Source organism: Elaeis guineensis, chromosome 10 (assembly GCF_000442705.2).
Source record: "Elaeis guineensis isolate ETL-2024a chromosome 10, EG11, whole genome shotgun sequence".
Taxonomy (NCBI): Eukaryota; Viridiplantae; Streptophyta; class Magnoliopsida; order Arecales; family Arecaceae; genus Elaeis; species Elaeis guineensis.
Window position 1 is genome coordinate 31,208,256 of NC_026002.2, and position 20,868 is coordinate 31,229,123.

At 34.7% G+C, this 20,868-nt stretch overlaps 1 protein-coding gene and 1 long non-coding RNA gene across 3 annotated transcripts; one reads left to right on the forward strand and one right to left on the reverse strand.

Annotated features, from left to right (window-relative positions):
• Positions 1-2,151: 2,151 nt before the first annotated feature.
• LOC140852053 (uncharacterized) lies at positions 2,152-5,749 on the reverse strand. The gene is made up of 5 exons (XR_012134959.1): positions 3,774-5,749; positions 3,591-3,692; positions 3,428-3,512; positions 3,177-3,319; positions 2,152-2,271 (listed from the first exon to the last, which is right to left on the reverse strand). It is a non-coding gene; the product is annotated as an uncharacterized lncRNA (long non-coding RNA).
• A 9,206-nt stretch (positions 5,750-14,955) lies between these two features.
• Positions 14,956-18,727, forward strand: LOC105052668 (cytochrome P450 71A9). Of its 2 annotated transcripts, XM_073244826.1 has the most exons (3): positions 14,956-15,908; positions 17,837-18,044; positions 18,148-18,379. In XM_073244826.1, exons 1-3 carry the CDS (start codon positions 15,027-15,029, stop codon positions 18,282-18,284), a joined length of 1,227 nt encoding a protein of 408 aa, XP_073100927.1. In that variant the 5' UTR covers positions 14,956-15,026; the 3' UTR covers positions 18,285-18,379. The 2 variants fall into 2 exon arrangements, with proteins under 2 accessions (XP_073100927.1, XP_010931871.1); XM_010933569.4 differs by having other exon boundaries at positions 14,959-15,908; positions 17,837-18,727.
• Positions 18,728-20,868: the final 2,141 nt, after the last annotated feature.

Consider the following 20,868-nt stretch of genomic DNA (forward strand, 5'->3'; position numbering starts at 1 on the left):
TCACGCGATCCATGCGGTGGGCTGTACACCGTCCGATCCACTATGGATCGGGCTGCGGGCTCCCAGTGACGTGCCTGGGCTTGGGCGTGCCTGCCTGGGCCTGGGCCGACCCACATGCTCGCACGCTTGGGCTTGGGCCACGCGCTGTGCACCGGGCCGTGCCCTGCACGCCCAGGCCCCATGCAGCCACATGCGGCTGTGCCGCCATCGCTCCACCAGCTTGCCGCCGGCTGTTGGTGGTCCTCCACTGCTTCGGGTTTCATGCTGATTTCTTTCACGCATATCTTCTCTGTTCGAACTCCATTTGAGGTGATCTTGGTCTCAAGGCATCAAATCCTAATAAATTTCTTGTCCAAAGAATAAGTGAACCTAGAACTACGGCGTCTCTTTTTCATGGTTGAGATGGCCGTTGATTTATTGAGATCATAGACCTCCAATGTGGCGGTGTTGAAATGCATCACATAATATCTTAGCGACTTCCTCTCTTGTTGCTTGATAAAAAAGAGGCTATCAGAATTCTGTGGCATCCTTCTGTTGGTGCTGAAGTATGCCACGAAGAGTTATCCAAACTAATTGAAAGAGCAGATGTTTCTCAGTTGAAGCTCAGAATATCAGGTCTGAATAATTTTTCGAAGAGTAACTAGGAAGGCTATACAGAAAAGGGCGTCAGATGCCTCCTGAAGCAACATAAGAGCCTTATAACTCTCAGTGGTCAAGTAGATCGGTGGAGCCATCATATGGCTCCATTTGTAGCATCTTGAATCAGACTGGGATCGGTTCATCCAAAATTCATTAAAAAAATTGAGGATGGGTATTGATGCCAAGGATGATAGTCGAGTCTCAATTGTCAAGCTAAAGCTGATTGAGTCGATGGTCAATCTCCTACCGCTTGCGGTTATAATCATCCAGCCATTGTTGAGATTTATTAAAGTAGCGAGAATATCCTGGGGTAGAGCCTTCCCCAAAAGAGCTTGAAGGAGAATAAGGCCTCTTCTCCTTTTTCGAAATTCGTCAGGGGGAAGGAGACCACCATTCTTTGGAGTTAACATGCCGAACACATTGGGAATCGACATGATGTCAGTGTCGAATAGGTTGAGGGTCGGCATGGTGAGAGTATCGAGTCTATTGGTGTAGCAAAGGAAGCCATTGGCTGTGTCATGAAGGTGCAGGCTATGGCACCGGCTCCTTCGATCGTTGCTGCTATTGTTGCTGTTTCGCAGTTTGTTGTAGATTGTGAACAGCTTTAGTTAAAGTCTTCACTTACTGCACTAGGGTAGCAAATTATTACTGGTCCATGGTGACTGCTGGTCATGAAGCACTAGGTTCAGCATTGGTCATCGGAAGTACCTCATGTCGTGATGAATGTCTGGTGGAGCTGGTTGAAGTATTTTGTACTTTCATCTTTGCCATGGTTCCTATCAAGGAATTTGTGCCGTTGCGCCCTCCTTGACGAACAAAACTGTTGCCACTAATCTCTGACAAGATAGTCAGCCTTAAGCCGAAGAAGTGCGCTTGGATATTTGGAGAAGTCGGAACCAACAAAATGAAGTCCTCTTATCGGGGGTTGTCTGGTGGGGAACCTTTTGGCACTTAAGTTAGCTGAAGAAAGGGAACAGTTGAAAGAACCAAAAGCATGAAAGCAATGAATTGTGTTTGAAAATCTTACCTAGGTCCCCTTCTTATCTCCTTTTATATAGGGTGGAGTTACCATTACTCTATATCCTTCATCCCTTGGAATGCAGGAACATAGGTGTTATCAGATTTAAGAGGGTCATTACTTCATTAACTATTGTCGGCGATATTTATACTGAGTAATGGGTCATTAGTGGGTGGTTATCACGTCCCACGACTCCTTAATTATGGGCACTTAATATCCACATTGAATAACTATCACCTGATCCCTTTTCTCTTAGGGTTGGAATAGTTAGCTAAATATCAAGGAAGTCCTCAACCGGGTATGAAATGGTTATATGTCGAACTTAGTCGATTGAGCCTCGAATTGTATTGTCTGGTGGTATTAGAGTCAGCCTTGTCTCCTTAGTTAGTAATCCTCTGAATTCACCCCAACAGGCGACATGCATGATATAATTCGACAAACATTCGCTTTCAACCATAAATGATACTATTTTTAGTTTCTGAATCTAAAAGGAGGCCGTCATAACAGCCATCTGGCTTTTTACGAAGGAGTAAGATATTTACAAGATTGACAAGGGGAGAGGTTTCACCGCCAAGATGGCAATAAGGAAAATAATCGAAGATCGGCTCCGTCCACTACAACAAAACAAGTTGTTAGTGATAAAAATTTTTTATTATCAATAATCTATTTTTGTCGCTAATAGTTATTAGTGACAAAATTTTTATCGCTAACACTTCATCGCAAATAATCACATCGTTGATAATATTTTACGATGAAAATAATATTTTATCACTAATAATATTTATTTACAATGAATAATTTTTATTATTAAAATATTTATGATAAAAAATTTTAATCATAAAAAAATATTTACGATAAATTATAACATCGTTAATAAATAAAAAATTAATAGCGATGAAAATATTTGCATCACTATTAATTTAATTAAGTTTTTTTTAAAATAAAATTTTTAAAAAATTTTGGCGATAAAAAATTTACATCGTAAATAATATTTTTTGTAATAAAAATTTTTCATCGCTATTAATTTAATAATAATTTTTTTTAATAATTAAATTTAAATAATATTAACGATGTAAAACTTACATCATAAATACAATAATTTTTGATAAAAATTTTCATCACTAATAATTATTTGTGATGAATAAATTTTTATTGCTATTAATTTTATATAAAATTTTAATAATTTTATATTTATTAGAAAATTAAATTATCATACTAAAATATTTTTGGTGACTAATATTTCATCAAAAATAATTTCATCACTAATAATTTAAACATATTTTTTTAAAAAATAATTTATAAATATATATTTTTAATTTATATTTATAATATTTTTTATAAATAAAAAATAAAAAGTTTACACAATAAACTCATAAATAAATTTATTATTTTATTATATTAAATTAAAATTATAAAAAAAATAAAAATAAAAATAAAAAAGAATATGAAGAAGCCGTCAAGTGTCGGCATCTAGAGAAGGAGCTGGGGAAGGAGAGTGCTTGAAAGAGCTCGGACCGACCTGCTGCTGTCTCATCAACTATATCATCTGCTCCATCTGCACCATCTACTCCATCATCTGGATCTGGAGCTGCTGATACTCATCGACGCGTACAGTCAACTTCTGAGCTGGTTGTCGATCCTCAATAGCCGGCCTCTGCACCTCTGTCAGTTGAGCCTCGCATGCAGAATAGATGTCAGTCCTAAATGAGCGTGAGGATGAGGGAGTAGTGATCCCATATCCTAGACTCCTAACATAACAGGATCTCGTACCAAGTATCTGATCATAGATCTCATCATCTGTAGGTACGATCGAGCCCTCAAAGGTAGACTGGGATCTCATGTCTGTCATACAGTCCTGAAAATTAAAGTTTTAGCTATTTTAATTTTATAATAAAAATCAAACTATGAATAAAAAAATAATTAAAAAATTTACAAAGAGCTCCTGGCTCTCCATCGTCTACTCTCTTGACCGTTGCTGGTGGGTCCGCTGGTAGATATCAATCCTACCAGGAAGCTCGTCACTCTTAACATCTCTCTGCAATTTGAGAATAATTAATTAAAATTTTTTTAAATAATTAGAGAATTATATGCTAATTAGAAATTAAAAATTACCTACCATATGCTCCATGTGATGAGCAAATGATCTTGAACCCCCACAATACAGTATGGTCTGTCTAGTCCGATTCGCAACGTTCTGGACACATCTTCTCTGTACAGTTATCAGTCAAATTAGTAGATAATAAATTTAATTTAAGAATAAATGATTCAATCATTAAACTTGAAAAAAAAAAGTTTGGATGTGAAACATGATATGTCGGATCCTCGTAATACCGACATATATTAATCCAATCATCCATAGTAATGCTGTCATAGGGCTATTACTGTACTGCCTCCTCCCCATGATCCTGCACCACATGGTACCAATACTGATGCATGTGATAGCGATAATCCTTGAAACGCAACAATAAATGAGTGTCCACGGCTCGTTGCATACGATTCTCCTCAAAATCAATGATGTCGAATGCACCCTGTCAATAACAAATATTAGAAGAATACTATGTAAATTAAATATTCATAATATACTTTATTTTATCTGTAAGTGGGTATAGAAAATCTCTCTCTGAGCCAGTAGAACGTGACGTCAATCGAAGAGTGTTACGGGGGCATAACTGCGACATATGATGCCTAGCTCAGTCTGCCACGGCTCGCACCATCCCCTAATGGGTCTGGTGTAATAATTATATTCTAATAAATATAATTATATCGCATATTATTATTGTAAGAGAAGATTAAATGAAGAATATAAATCTACTCATCAATATTCATATTTTTTTTGATGTATAGATTTTCCTTCGAATCATAATAATCGATATATGTATCATCTTCTATCTCATCATCATTTATAAATAGATCTTTGCCCTCCGACTCATCAAGATTAAATACAAAATTAGTTTCAACTTCGTTGGACGGCCGATCAACCCTATTCAAAGGTGCCGTTACAAGCTCTTCATCAACAAAAAGCTTGACTAATGTTTATTCTTCTTGCTGAAAGGCTTTCTTTTCATGTAAATTCAAATTTTCATCCATTTCTAATCAGGTTGGTATGTCATATACGTCTCTAGATATTATTTTTTGTACAACATGCCAATTATCTCGATACTTTAGATCTTTCAAATATATTACTTATTTCTCTTGAGTTGCTAATATATATGGCTCATTCTGGTACTATATTCGTGCAAAATTTATACTGATAAAGTGCGAATCGATATGAATAATGATCTTTTTATTATTAATATCCCACCATTCATACTGAAACAAGAATACAGAATTACTAGACCCATACTTCGTTCTATGATATCTATCAGTACACCATAATATTCAATCTCTTCTTCTCCTTCATATCCTATTGTAGCAATCCCACTATTCTGGATCTATCGTTGCATCTCAAGCTCCTTTGCATGAAATCTCATTTCTCCAATGATATAGGATGCATAGTGATTAATCCTTCGATCGGGACTACATGCTAAATCATACAACTCATCGATCGCACCCACTTCTTTATTGAAATACTTATATTTTATCTATACCATATCATAAAAAATTATGTTGGTTCAAATAATATTATTCATAATTAAATAAATAACGTATTACTAATGCAACTTACATAATCACCAAACTATTTTACAAATTTTCTCCCATGTCGATCATCAGTATCTGTATTATTCTCTCTACATAGTATACTCTTGTGCTCACTACAATAAGTTATGATTTTTAATTTTACATCGATATAAAAAAATTATATAAAATATTAAACAGTATGCTAAGATGGTACTTACTCAATGAAATCTTTAATTTTTTTATAATTATTTAGAATGTAAAAGTATATCTTGGATAGCTCGTCACATCCATAAATTTATATCTCCTTGCACCAATAGGTCGAATCATTTGTTTAAATATAGACAACGTAGGTTCATTATCACTCTATTCACGGTCTGCATTACGATCTGTACAACTGAATCTTATTTCAATATCGTCAAGATACATCGAGCAGAATGTGACACACTCCGTAGCTACATATGCTTCTGCTATAGACCCTTCAGGCCTTGCTTTATTGCGTACATACTTTTTTAAGGTACATGAAAATCTGTAAATAAAAATAAATTTAAATTTTAGAAATATATTTATATCTTATAATTGATATGATAAAGTACATATAATTTTTTTACCTTTCAATAGGATCCATCCATCGATAATGTACCGATCCGACCAAAAGAGCTTCCTTTGGAAGATGAATAGTCAGATGCATCATAACATCAAAAAATGATGGTGAAATTTTTTTTTCTAACTTACAAAGAATGAGTACGATATTCTTCTCAGATCTCTTAAATAAGTTAATCTTCAATTTTCGGCAACACAGTTCTCGAAAGAACACTCCCAGCTCAATCAATACAGTTTGAACGTCACCACCCAAATAGCCATGCATGACCATAGGAAGCAAACGTTGCATCATCACATGGGAGTCATGACTTTTTATGTTAGAGATATTGCCATCATTGTTTCCAACACACCGCAATACGTTTGAAGTATATGCATCAGAAAACTTTATGATTTTGAACCATCCACAGAAATTCTTCTTTTTCTTATTAAACAATGAATAACATGCAGGTGGCATAAAAAATCTCTCACCTCAACAAACTAAATGCAACTCCAATCGAATTTTTATTTTCTGTAAATCAAGATGAGCTTTTATACCATCTTTTATTTTTTCTGGGATGTTCAATACAGTACCGATGATATTACCACAAATATTTTTTTCAATATGCATTACATCCAGATTATGATGAAGTAGTAGCTACTTCCAATACGGTAGTTCGAAAAAGATACTTCGCTTCATCTAATTCAGCTCAGCTTCAGTATATTTTCGCTTGCGAGTATCCAATATTATTTCAAATTGGACGTTTTCAATGACTTCAAGTTATTCTAAAATTTTTGCTCCATTTAGCTTCTTAGATAGCGGATGTCGGTCAGACTTACCATCAAAATATTGGTTATAACAGATCCTCCAAGAATGATTACCAGGAAGAAATCGTCGATGACCCATGAAGCATATTTTTCGTCTATACTTTAAATGTAAGGAGGATGCATCTCTATTGCATATTGGACATGTCAGATATCATTTGGTGCTCCATTCAGATAAATTTTTATATGCAGAAAAATCATTTATGATCCATAAAATTGAAGCATGCAACTTAAAATTACTTTGACTCACATAATCATATGTCTGTATCTCATTTTTCCATAGCTTCTTCAGATTATCGATTAAAAGTCGTAGATATACATCAATTTCATTACCTGATGCTTTCAGACTCGGAATCAACAGTGACATAAAAATAAATGATTCTTTTATGTACTTCTAAGGTGACACATTATATACAACTAGCATCACAGGCTACATACTGTAAGAGGTACTCGATTGCCAAAGAGATTAAATCCATCTGTCGCTAGACTAAGCCGGATATTGTGCAGGTCACTCGTAAAGTGCAGATGCTTTGCATCGAAGTCTTTCCACACTAAAGAGTCAGTCGGATGGCTAAGTATGTTTTCCTCCAAAATCTGCTGCTCATAATGCCATTTCATTTTTTCATGTCTTTATGAACATATACAACCTTTGAAGTATTGGAATCAATGAAAAATATCTCAAAATCTTTTGAGGTATCTTCTTTGCTTTTCTATTATCGATTTTGTATCTAGACTCACCGCATTTCGGATATTCAGTTGTCTGTTCATTATCTTTATAAAATAATATACAGTCATTTTTGCAGGCATGTATAGGAATATAGCCAAGTCTCAATTTTTGCATATATATTTTTACTTCAGAATATAATTTTGGATGTCTCTCTCTATCGAGAAGAGCTGCTTTAATCAATGTCAAAATTTGATCAAATGACTTCTGACTCCATCAGTTCATGATTTTAATATGAAGTAATTTTATCAAAAACTCTAACTTGAAAAATTTTATACAATTTTGATAGAGTGGCTCTCGTGCATCCCTTATAAGTTTTGCAAACTGTTCAGAAGTCCCTTCTACCTCAAGCCAGATATTATGTTTGTGATCATAATTACTTTCAGATGCAGTAGTACTCATGCGTACATTTGAATAAACATCATGATGTAAATCATCTAATAATTCTCCTATACCACTATCTTCGATAGGTCCAGCAGCATCACTATTATCTTCAGTATCATCATCGTCACACATCACTTTATTCGGATCATCCTCTCCATGCTATATCCAATAAGTATACTTCTTATCCATACCATAATGTAGCAGATGCTCCTCAACAAATGTTATGTGACGATATACCATATTGACACATCTCTTGTATGGATACTTTATCCGATTAGCACTGTCAACCTTATGCCATGCAAACTCAATAAAATCTCGAACTTCTTTTCGATATTCAGGCAAAAAAATATCTCTAGCATTCATCCAACTTTTGTTGATATCTATCTAACAACAAACAGAAAATTATTAACAACAAAAAAAGATTCAGTGGTATTCATTCGAACTGGATCTCGATTTGAATTTCGGATTGAATCACGATCCGAATTTTGACCAAAATCCCAATCTGAATCTGGACAAAGATCATTTTATACAAAACAATACATATTAAGAAATACAGACTGAACAGTAACACAGAAAATCTCCTTCCATCAATTTAATGAAGCAAAAATGAATGATCCTATCCATTTCAAATTATTACTAACAGGTGTGGTCCTATCCCTTTCAGAAAAATAATAATCTTATTATTGTTATTAGTAGATATTTTATCTCATTATCGTAAAAGTTTTGACAGTATCTCCCCATGATTCTCTATGTATACGATATGAATATAGTGCCTATGCATCCTATCCACCATATACCCAAAAAATAGTAGATAGATAACTACTGAATACCATATAATAAAATAAAATATCAACTATTAACAACAATAAGATTATTAGTTTTTCAAAAAGTTTGAATACGGAACATCCAAGAGTCTATTTCGATGAAGATCGACTCTTGAACAGGAATCTACGGCTCAATACAATTTAATTACCATCTTGAATATATATTCGAAGATGGATTTCTAATTTATCAAAAAAGAGTAACTCTGCATTAAAATTTTTTTATCAAAAATTTCTATAATTTTTTTTCTAAAATAAAAATATTTTTTATATTTAATTATAATAAATAAAAGCATACAAAACAATACATAAAATAATTAAATTGTAATAAGTAACAACAATATGCATTGTGTTAGTGGAATAAAAAATAATTAATCAAATAATTAAATAATTTCAGCAGTAACACTAAAAAATTTATGCAACAAATATAATTAATCAAATAATTAATTAATTAAATAATTAAATAATTTTATTAATCAAATAAATTTTTTCCCGACCCCGTCTCCATTGACTGTCGGTCGCCCTCTCCTCGGCCCCATTTTCATTGGCAGGGCCCCTCCCCGGCCCCATCTTCTTCAGCCACCAACAGGCCCCTTCCCCGACTCCGTCTCCTTTGACTGCTGGCCGCCCCCTTCCCGGTCCCATCTCTGTTGCCGCCGGCCACCCCATCCTCAACCCCATCTCCACTGACCGACACCCTCCCTGGCCCCATCTCCCCCGGCCGCCCCCTCCCCGACCCTGTCTCCATCAGCAGGCCCCCTCCCCGGCTCCATCTCCTTCAGCCGCCGGTCGCCCCCTCCTCGGCCCCATCTCCGTCGCCACCGGCTGCCCCCTCCCCAACCCAGTCTCTACCACTACCGGTGCCCCCTCCCCGGTCCCGTCTTCTCTTTTTTTTTCCTTTTTTCTTTTTTCTCCATTTTTTTCTTTCTCTTTTTTCTTTTTTTTCTTTTCTTTTTTTCTTTCCCCCCTCCTTTCTCTCTTCCCTTCCTCCCTTTCTGGCCCTGTCTCCCTCGACCGCCAGCCGCCCCCTCCCCGACCCCATCTTCATCGACCGACACCCTCTCCGGGCCCATCTCCCCCGGCCACCCCCTCCCTAGCCCCATCTCTACCGGCCGACACCCTCCCGGGCCCTGTCTCCCCCGGTTGCCAGTGGCCCCCTCCCCGGCCCCATCTCCCTCAGCCACCAGCCGCCCCCTCCCCAACCCCATCTTTTCTTTTTTGTTTTCCTTTTTTTCTTTTTTCTTCTTTTTTTTCTTTCTTTTTTTTCTTTTCTTTTTTTCTTTTTTCCCCTCCTTTCTCTCTTCCCTTCTTCCCTCCCCACCGCCCCCTACCCATCGCCGCCCCCTCCTCGGCCCTATCTCCTCCGATCGCCGGCTGCCACCTCCCTGGCCCCATCTCCACCGGCCAACACCCTCCCCGGCAATGGAGACAAGACCGTCAGCCGCCCCCTCCCTGGCCCATCCCCCACCAGCCACATCCCACCCCAAACCCTCACCGGCCCCCATCTCCGACCCCACACCCCATCTCCGCTGGCTCAGTCTCAGTCGCCGCTGACACTATCTCCGCTGCCGCCGGCCGACCCCTCTCCGGTCCCCGATGGCCCGATCAACACCAAAAAAAAAAAAAAAGTCTTGAAATAGTTACCTCTGGCGGACGCGGATGGCGGGAAGTGACAGCAGCGGAGGGCAGGAAGCGACGAGATGCGGAGGGCGGGAAGCAACGATGGAAAATGATGGCGGACGCGGACGGCGGTGGATGCAGCAGTGGAAAGCCACGGACGGGAGAGGGCGGAGAGCAGAGAGGGGGAGGGGGAACCTGGATTTCGCGCGAAATGGATGCGGACGGCGGCGGACGCGATGAAGGATGGGACAGGGGGGAGAGCAGAGAGGGGGAGGGGGGAACTCGGATTTCGCACGAAACAGGGGGGAGGGGGGAAAAGAAGGGTTTCATGTGAATAGACGTGATGTGATGTGAACTATTAGCGATGTAAATTTTTATTGCTAATAATCTTATGAGCGATGGAAACTGAATTTTTGTCGCTAATAATTCAAAAAAAAATTTCGATAAAAACAAAATTTCTCACAAAAAAATTTCTTTGCGATGAAAAAAATTTCATCGTTAATAACCTTATTAATGATGAAAATTCAGTTTTCATCGCTAATAATTCCCGTAAAAATTTTTTTTTCTATTTTCTGGCTAAAAAAAATTTTTCATTAAAAAAATATGTACGATGAAAAATATTTTGTTGTTAATTACCTTATTAGCGATGAAAAATTATTTTCATCACTAATAATTTTTGATGAAAAAAATTACCCCAATTTTTCAAAATATTTATGATGAAAGTGAAATATTTCATCATTAATTATGTTATTAGCAATGAAAAAAATTTTCGTCGCTAATTATTTTCTATGAAAAAAATTTACATGGATATTATTTTACTATTTATATATATATATTTTAAAAAAATAATCCATTATATGATCTAGAAACTGCATATAATGCAGGGGCTCAAAATTAGTTAATAAATATATTGGATCTCAACCAAGTTTCCTCCAATCTCTATTCTTAAATTTTTTTAAAATAAACAGTAATGATAAATAATATTTATTATAGTTGGGCATATGCATAGAGGGTATTGTTTTTATAATTTGAAAAAGATATGTGATTTCATGGGGTACAATTTTTTTTCTTCCTCAAGCATGAATAAACTAGGAAAGATATTAATCTATTTTTACATATTTATTTTTATATTAAATCCAAGTTTCAAGTCTTTTTTCACTAACTTATGCAATACATATCCACCCTATTATGTCAACTCCCATCCTTATTAAATAGGCATTGCATATAGCTAATATGTGTGCATGTGTAAAATTGTAAGTGTGGTTATAAGTTATTTTTTCTTTTGAGAAAAAAATGGATGAGAAGATCATAGCCATCCAAAGTACCTTAGCATCTCATATGCGATGTCATCTTAAAAAATTCTAGTTTATACAATGTTGAGCTAAAGAAACATAGAGACAAATATTTTATATCATGGACACATCTAAAAAATTTGAATTTAATACCAAAAAGAGTCAAAATATGAGTCAAATAAATAATTTATTTATATTTAATATACGGGCTATACAGTCATATTCTATTAGTTTCAATATTTTTTTTGTTACTGAAAGTTGTTTCATTTAATACTATGAAAAGTATGCTTTTGTACTCTTAACTGTAGTTTGAGTTAAGAGTATTTAATTATTTGAGTACAACTCATTTCAGTTCTTATCAGTCCAAGTCATTTTAAGTATTTTTGAATCTGGATCCTCAGGTTGGAAACTGACTTTAGTTCTTTGAGATAACCAAATACTCAAAATTATTTTTCATACCTTCTAATTAAACTTTGAATAATTTATGGATAATTAAATATTTTAAAAAATACTAATTTATTATAAAAATTATGATAAATATTATTATTTTGGACAGTCTATAGAACCAACAATCTATGCAAAATTGAGCAATGAGATAGATTCAAAGAAACCTAGAGATGAAAAGTATTATCGTAAATAAATTTTATATTTTTTAATTTTTATATTTTTTAAAAAATATTAATGATGAAAATATTTTTATCTCAAATAATTGACTATTTATGATTAAATTTTTTTTATCGCTAATAATCTATAATTTTTTATTTTTTTATTTTTTTAAAATATTAACGATGAAAATTTTCATCGTAAACAGGTGACTATTTGGGATGAAAACTCTAGTTTTGTCGTAAATAAGAATAATTTATGATGTAATATTTTTATCACAACTAATCTATAATTTTTAAATTTTTAAAATTTTTTAAATATTAGCGTTGAAAATTTTCATCGTAAATAGTCGAGTATTGGTGATGGAAAGTGGAGTTTCATCATAAATACTCTACTATTTATGATGAAAAATTTTTTATCGCTACTAATTTATAATTTTTAAATTTTTTAAATTTTTTATTTTTAATATGTTAGCTACGAAAAATTTTTATCATAAATAATTATACATTTATGATTATAAAAAATTTTTCGTTGCAACTACTGAATTATTTACGATATAATATTTTCATCATAAATAATTTATAATATTTAAATTTTAAAAATAATAACTATTTATGATGAAAAATTAATTTTCATCACCAATACGTGATTGTTAGCGACGTAAATATTTCATCATAAATAATTTTTAATTTTTAATTTTTTTTAATTTTTTTTTAAATTATTAGCGACAAAAAATTTTCATCGTAAATATGGTATATTTGCAACAGAAATTCAGTTTGCGTCGAAAATACTAATGTATTTACGATAAAAAATTTCATCATAGATAATCCATAATTTTAAAATTTTAAAATTTTTTTATTTTTATTCAAATATTAGTGATGAAAAGTTATCATCGTAAATAATCCATATTTATAACGAAAAATATATTTTTATCGCAAATACTTGTACTATTTATGATGAAAAATTTTTTATCCTTAATATTTGAAAATTTAAAATTAAAATAAATATTTTATTATTTATGATGAAAATAATCGTCATAAGTAATTTTTATTTATGATGATTTTTTTCATCACAAATATGACGCTATTCGTGATGAAAATAAATTTTCATCGTAAATATTTTATTACTAGCAACGAATTTATTTTTTTATTGTAATAATCTTATTGGTGATTAAAATATTTCTGTCATAAATATTTTTATCGTAAAAAAATTATTTTCTTGTAGTGATCCCCAAGACCAAGTAACAATCCACCAAAAGAAAAAAAGATGGTGGAACATGGAGAAAGATAATTGACGATCAGAAAATGAGGATATTTTTTTATGTATATTTTGCACTGTAGGATCTAATACAAAGTATTTAAATGATACTATAAAGTCTGGCATAAGAGTCTTTGATTTTAACTATGGTGGAAATTTGGACCGTAAAATTTTCATTAGGATATATTTTAAAGAGTTCAAGTGGATTTCCAAGTTACAGATGTCCCAAATGAAGTGTCGTCTCAACAATCTCACGAAGAAATGAATATTTAAATGGTTGAGGACCCAATTACATAGCTTCTTGCATCAAGCATATTACATCACCATATGCTCATCGTGTGTGTGCGCGCGCGTAGCTATATAATTGGGTCCTCAACCATTTAAATATTCATTTCTCCATGAGATTGTTGAGACGGCACTTCACTTGATATATATATATATATATATATATATATATATATATATATATATATATATATATATATAATCGATCGGATTGGGACTTAGATTCAATTAGATCAAAACTGAATAATGAATATATTTAAGATCGATCAGATTTGGACTTAGATCCGGTTAGGTCAAAACTGAATAATGAAAGTCCTACATCGATCATCCAAGCTGTTGGATGTGATCCATTATCTCAAAACTATTTGTATGCCAAAAATCATATTATTTGAAGACCCCTAGCCTATACATTAAGTGATAAAAAAATACATATAATTCAATTTTATTTAGGCTGTCTAATTTTTGACTATTTGATGCATAGGTTTGGGACCTTCAAATCATATGATTTTTTGCGTACAAGTAGTTTTGAGATAATAGATCATATTCAATGATTTAGATCATTGATTTAGGATTTTTATTATAGAATTTAGACTTGATCAGATTTGAGTCTAAATCTGATCGATTTGATTCTAACCTGACTCTCTCCCTCTCTCTCTCTCTCTATATATATATATATATAGTTTATGCTATAAATAAGCCATACTAGAATAGGAATTTCAAAAGGACATGGAAGCAAAGCCAAAGAAGTTGTTTTCCCACTTGTCTACTTCGTTGTCCCGAGCTAACCATATTTTCAAACTTGCTGTAGATGGAGTCTTTTTCATCCAAATGGGTAGATGGGGACCTTTTCTTCCAAACTCTGTCACTGAACTCTGAAGCTATCTAGTCCATTTGCTGGGTATACTTATTATATAGCCAACTTGGTTCTGTCTAATTGGCCCACATAAACTTGCAAATATGCGGTGGCGGTGGTGCAAACAGGACCATGACCCAACAGCTCATGGAGCCATAATTTTTATTTGGACTCATATTAGTTAATTAATCTAGATCAATTTTAACCTATTCTTTGAAAATAGTATGAAATATATAATCAATGGCAGCCCACATGATTTTATAAAAAATTTTAAATTCTTTCACTTGTGTGATATTGATGGCTAGTTTAAAATAAAAGCCTTTTTCATTCACAGAACTTCACCCCTAGAACAAGGCTCTTCCTCTTTTTTTTTTTGGGTACACTTTACAGGCTATTTATTAAGTGGGATTAAAGGCAAAAAAAAAAAAAAGGACAGAGCTATGCTCTACAGCTATAAATATGAAGAAGAGCTAGCTCCTCTCTCTCAAAAAAAAAAAAAGCACCAAAAGCTATGGAGTTCTTGCTTGCTTTCTTAGCTTACTCATGTCTTTTCTTAATCCCAATAGCTATATTCTTATTTGTCAAGGACGGTCGATTGAGCCCGAGGCTCCCTCCTGGTCCGATAGGATTACCATTTATTGGTAATCTTCATCGGGTGGGCAAGCTTCCATACCGCTCCTTCTGGCTCCTATCGGAGAAGTATGGCCCCTTGATGAGCATAAAACTTGGTTGCATGCCAACCATCATCATATCCTCCTCGGAGATGGCCTCTGAGATCTTGAAGACCCATGATCTTGTCTTTTGCAGTAGGCCTTCTCTCGTGGCCTTCAAAAGATACTCCTATGGTGGATTGGATATCGCCTTTTCACCCTATAGCGAGCAGTGGAAGCAACTGAGGAAGATTAGCATGTTAGAATTTTTTAGTGCAAAGAGGGTGCAGGCCTTTCAGTCCATAATAGAGGAAGAAGTGAACACCTTGGTGCAAACTGTCATGAAGCAATCCTCGAGTGGTCCTGTGAATCTTAGCGAGATGTCTTTTTGCCTCTTTAATAATATCACCGCCAAACAAGTCTTTGGCAGGAGGATTTCGGTTGACGGAGAGTGCACGGGCAGCAAATACCAAGGTCTCCTAAGGGAGACATTTTCTTCATTGGGTGGGTTTCCTTTTGGCGATTTCTTTCCCATGATGGGGTGGTTGGATGTGCTCACCGGCATGCGAAGGAGGCTTGAGAGGAGTTTCCGTGCCATGGACCAACTTCTCGAGGAGGAGATTGAGAAGCACATGCATGGTGGAGGAAATTGTGATGACCTCATGAGCACTCTCCTTGGGCTTCAAAATGATCCAACCCAAGGATTCTCGTTGACCCGGGATCATATCAAAGCTGTTGTCATGGTTGGTAACTTTATCTTATAATCCTTTATTTTGTAGAGCGTAAGGATGTGCAATGCTTTCTCACCATTATTTTAGAATACCATATGTTCATAGAAATTATATAAATTGCGCACTCTGATCTTATAAGACATGCACCCATGGCTGCCTGCACAAGAATGGATAGACCAAACGTCTTTTCATGATCAAGACACAATTTTATGAGGCCATTGAATCTAACCTACCGATTTAGACAGGTCTAGTCTCTAAAATTGGACAAACCTGGCACTGCCCGTGATGATGTGGGCTCCCTAACTTCTATAGGTGGCGGGTGAGGAGAAGGTATTATATCAGTAATATCTAATATATGGAATCCCCTAATATCTAATATGCGTGAGTGACAAACCACCACACCGAATGAGAAGGTATTATATCAGTAAAATTTTGATTAACTTTTGTGTCACCGAGTTTGAACGCAAAGTACAGTTGGAGTGTGATACACATGCGGTGTTTGTAGGATTTTCTTTGACCTTTTTTATCAGAAAGATAGCATTAGGATTATATTCGGTATGCGTTCGTTTTCAACTAAGAATTATTTACTTGCGATATTTTGCCTTGCACATTTTACACAATTGAGTATTGTACGGTGCTTGTTGACAGCCATAAAAAGATGGATGGCTACCAACAGCAACACACTATATATGGGACGCAAGATTGTCCTATTTGATAGTTGTTTATCTTCATGATTAGATAATGTGATCATTGTCCAGCACTGCATATATAGAACTCTACATTACAAATATGCATAGTATAGGATCTATACTCTAATGGTACATTTGGTTAGCCATTAAAAAAATATTTTTTTGATATTTTGATTTTTAAAAAATAAAAATTAAAAAGCAATATTTGGTAACACCATGAAAAGCAAAAGGCAAAAATCAAAAAAATCAAAATAATTACTTTATATGCAAAGCAAAAATTTTTTGCTTTCCAAAAATTACTTTCTGCTTTTTTTGCTTCCTGCTTTCTTCTCCCTCGTCGAGCTTTTCACCTTCCCACCTCCTTCTTCCTCCCTTTCTGAATCCTTCTCCCTCGTCGAGCTCTTCACCTGCTGTCTCCAGACATTGCTTTTTGTTTTATAGCAACGTAGTTACCAAACATATTTTTTTATTTTTACTTAATAACAAAAATCAAAAAAAATAATAAGTATTTTTTAAAAATCAAAAATTTAAAATGAAAAAGTGTAACAAAATGAACCCTAAATTATTAGTGCAATATATTTTACCCTGCTATGGTGGGTTGCGGGATGAGTCACACCCATCTATTTCTGAGATGAGTGGTATAACGTTCACTCTCAAATATGCATCGATCTTTACAGTGCAGCACATGCACCATAAAAGATCTTGATTTACTTTCATGATCGAAATGTTTGAGGAGGATTGATACCACTGGGCGCAATGATAGTACCCAAGAAAAATAGGATGAGGGAATAGAAATTCAGGTCTGTAGTTGGACAGATCCCGTGATTGCCAATGTCTTTTTTTTTTGACCGGTCACTAGGAAAATATAAATCTTTTTTTTTTTTTTTTGGGTACAAACATACAATCTTTACTACAAGTGCACAAAAAGATATGAGAAGCGCCTTGGATGGTAGCTCTGATTAAATGACATCACCCTCATCGGCACTTCCTTCTATTTTGTTGAAAGAGCTTTTGATCCTCAATATATAGGATATGGACTATCTACACCGCACTAGGTAGTCAATAACGATACATAGATAATTTGTGCTGCTCCAACTGCTATAATTTTACCATACAGTACATCTTCAAGCTTCTTTGTGTATTTTCCATACCAATATATTTGCATCAGAGAAAACATGTTAAATTGATTTCTCAAAAAAATGTCAAAAATTTATGTTATACTGATTAGATAATCACTTCCATGCCTGGCAGAATATGTTCATTGCTGGATCAGACACCACTACATCCATCTTGGTTTGGGGAATGACTGAGTTGATGAGGAACCCAATGGTTATGAAGAAAGCCCAAGATGAAGTTCGAGGACTCATTGGAAACAAAGGGAAGGTGGAAGAGAGTGACATTCAACGACTTCATTATCTCAAGCTCGTAGTCAAAGAAGTTCTTCGATTGCACCCTCCAGGTCCATTGCTAATCCCTCGAGAATGTATGCAACATTGCAAGATAAATGGATTTGATATTCCGAAAAAGACAAGGGTATATATAAATGCTTGGGCTATCAACAGGGACTCCCGACATTGGCAAGGCGCAGAAGTCTTCATGCCTGAGAGGTTTAAGGACAATGATATCGATTACAAGGGTCAGCACTTTCAGTTCCTACCATTTGGGAGTGGCCGAAGGATATGCCCAGGCATGTCATTGAGTGTGGTTGTCCTAGAGCTTGCCCTTGCCAATCTTCTCTATAGGTTCAATTGGGACTTGCCTGCTGGAATGAGCAAAGAAGATATTGATATGGAAGAGCAATTTGATTTAGTAATGCATAGGAAATCAAATCTTGTTCTAGTGGCGGCTCCAATACCTATGATTGCCTAGGCTTCCTCCATCAGCCAAGCACACTTTATTCACCATCAGGGTTGATTATGATTGCAAATAAGGATTGTTTACATTTACATGACAAGAATATGCATCTTATCTTGGTGATTGGGTTGTATTGCTTCCTTGCAGTATTACTTTCTTCTCTAAGAAAACCTCTGCTCTGTTTTCCCTCTCTTAAATCCCTACCATCTACCCCTTATCTCTGTAACTCTCCCCCACTCTGTTGTACTTTTCGTTATCTTAATGAAGTAAGTGGAGCATTTTTCTTGATTTCTATCTTAGTGAAACTGGTTGGGTTCTCTTCCTTGGGGGAAAAATAGTTAAAGTGAAAAAGAGAGAGGAAAAAAATCTCTATATTAGGAAGAAATTTGATTTCAGTAGAGTCCATTAGGGATATTTCTTTTACTTATTGTTTCTTTTGTAGATGTTTGTGATGTCCCAAAGTTTTTTAATTATTTAGTATTGTGCTGTATAATTTTGTATCCACGCCAACATTTATGTGGAAGATTTAATTTCTTCTTGCTCAAGCTGTACCTTGACTATTTCGTATATATTCTGCAAATGATGAATTATATTCTTGTCATTAGTCATTAACACATGTTATGTAGATTTTTTTTTTTTGTTTTGATGTGAATAAGGAGGTAGAAGGGCACTGCCCCCTGCTTATTTTAAACTTAAGATGAAAGAATGTACAGAGCTAGCTCAAAGAATACAGAGCTGATGACAGAGAATACAGAGCTGAGACACACAGAATACAGCCTATGACAAAGAGAGAGATAGTATTGTGCAAGAGTCCTTGATTTTAACCATGGTGGAAAATTTGACCATGGGAGTTTCAAAAGAACATGTTAAAGGAGATCAAGGAAATCTCCAAGTTATAGTTGTCTCAGGTAAAGTGTCGTCTCAACAATATTATGGAGAAATGAATATATTGAGCACACTGTATCATGATGCGGTTTAAAGTGAGAACAACTGGATTTTTCTTCTTTTAACACACGCACGGAGAGAGAGAGAGAGAGAGCTGTGTTTTATGAAGAAGATTTGTGTGGGAATCTACTATCTAGCATGACTTTGTCAAGTAGTGTGCCAAAGTCTCAAAAGTCAACACATAAGTGCTCTATGATTGGGTCATCAAGACCATTTGTTGCTTCCAATGGCCAAAATTCAGATACGCTGCTTCCTGGGCCAAATTGTAGATTGTTGGCGACTGGGCTATTGCGCCAGTTCTTGGACGATTATTTTTATGCATTCTTGAGTTAATTATTTGTATTTTTATGATGAGTATTTGGCATATAAAATACAGGGTGTACGAAGATAAAAGAGATAGGAGGCTCTGGGAAGGAGACAAAAAGTTACGGATGGAAGATGCATGTGCCCCGTAACTGATAGTTTTTGTGCTATATATAAATCACTAGTATGTAACCCACGCTGCGGGCCTTAATACATAAAATATAGAGCAAAAAAAAAAAAAAAAATCTTCGATCTTCAATTCCTTTAGGATGTTTGTCCAAATTGCATAGATATAAAAAAAATATTAAAAATATAATCACAAAGATTTTATAAAAAAAAAGTAAGAAATATGATGATAGAGTATCTTGAACGTAATTTTTTGCTTGGTGGCATCGTTGGCGGCTCTCTGTATTGAGAATGAAAATAAGTTATATTTTTTTAAACAAAATTTTAAATAATAAAAAAATATTATCATTCTGTACTTAATGTCCTTCGTAAAGGAGTAGTTTTTAAAAAAAATTCATGCTGAACATGTTTTTCAGGAGTAATAAAAATAGACTCATCCGGCACATGAGATGTAGAAGATCCGGCTATAGAACTTCAGCTAAATTGGCTGATTTAGATTGACTCTCTTTAAAAATATTCGTCACCTTGAAAGTATGATGGTTATCATCAAAAGTTTGTGATCCATACATAACTTGGAAGATACAGGTGACACTAACAATCTTTTTAATCACAGTCGGAAGAGTGAATCTATCGGATCTTGCATTTGCCGCAAGATTAAGCACTGAAATACCTATCAATTGTTGTACCAGTTTACCAAATATAATAAAATTTGCCGTTCCAATAGCATCTTCAACAATGGCATTTAATTTGTACCTAACAAATTTAGATAAGTCGATATTATTTTTTATGTTAAAAATATATATTCATTTAAAGAGAAAAATGATAAATGGAAAGATATATTAATAATACCATGATATTGGAGGCTGACCATTCTTATTACATTGATTGCATTAGAATTTGTCACCGTAAAATTTGATAACAGTTCTGCAAATATAACATGCCTTGTACCACCATCCATAAGAAATGTCGATGTCTTTAAGATTTGCCTTGCATGTAAATTTTGAACCCTAAAAAATATTATCTTAAATTTTTGAAAAAGAATATCATAATCTATT

Excerpts from the sequence above, each read along its gene's own strand:
- LOC105052668 (XM_010933569.4), top strand. The coding sequence starts at position 15,027 with ATGGAGTTCTTGCTTGCTTTCTTAGCTTACTCATGTCTTTTCTTAATC. Across the intron at positions 15,909-17,836 it reads ATATCAAAGCTGTTGTCATG|AATATGTTCATTGCTGGATC; the intron begins GTTGGTAACTTT and ends CATGCCTGGCAG.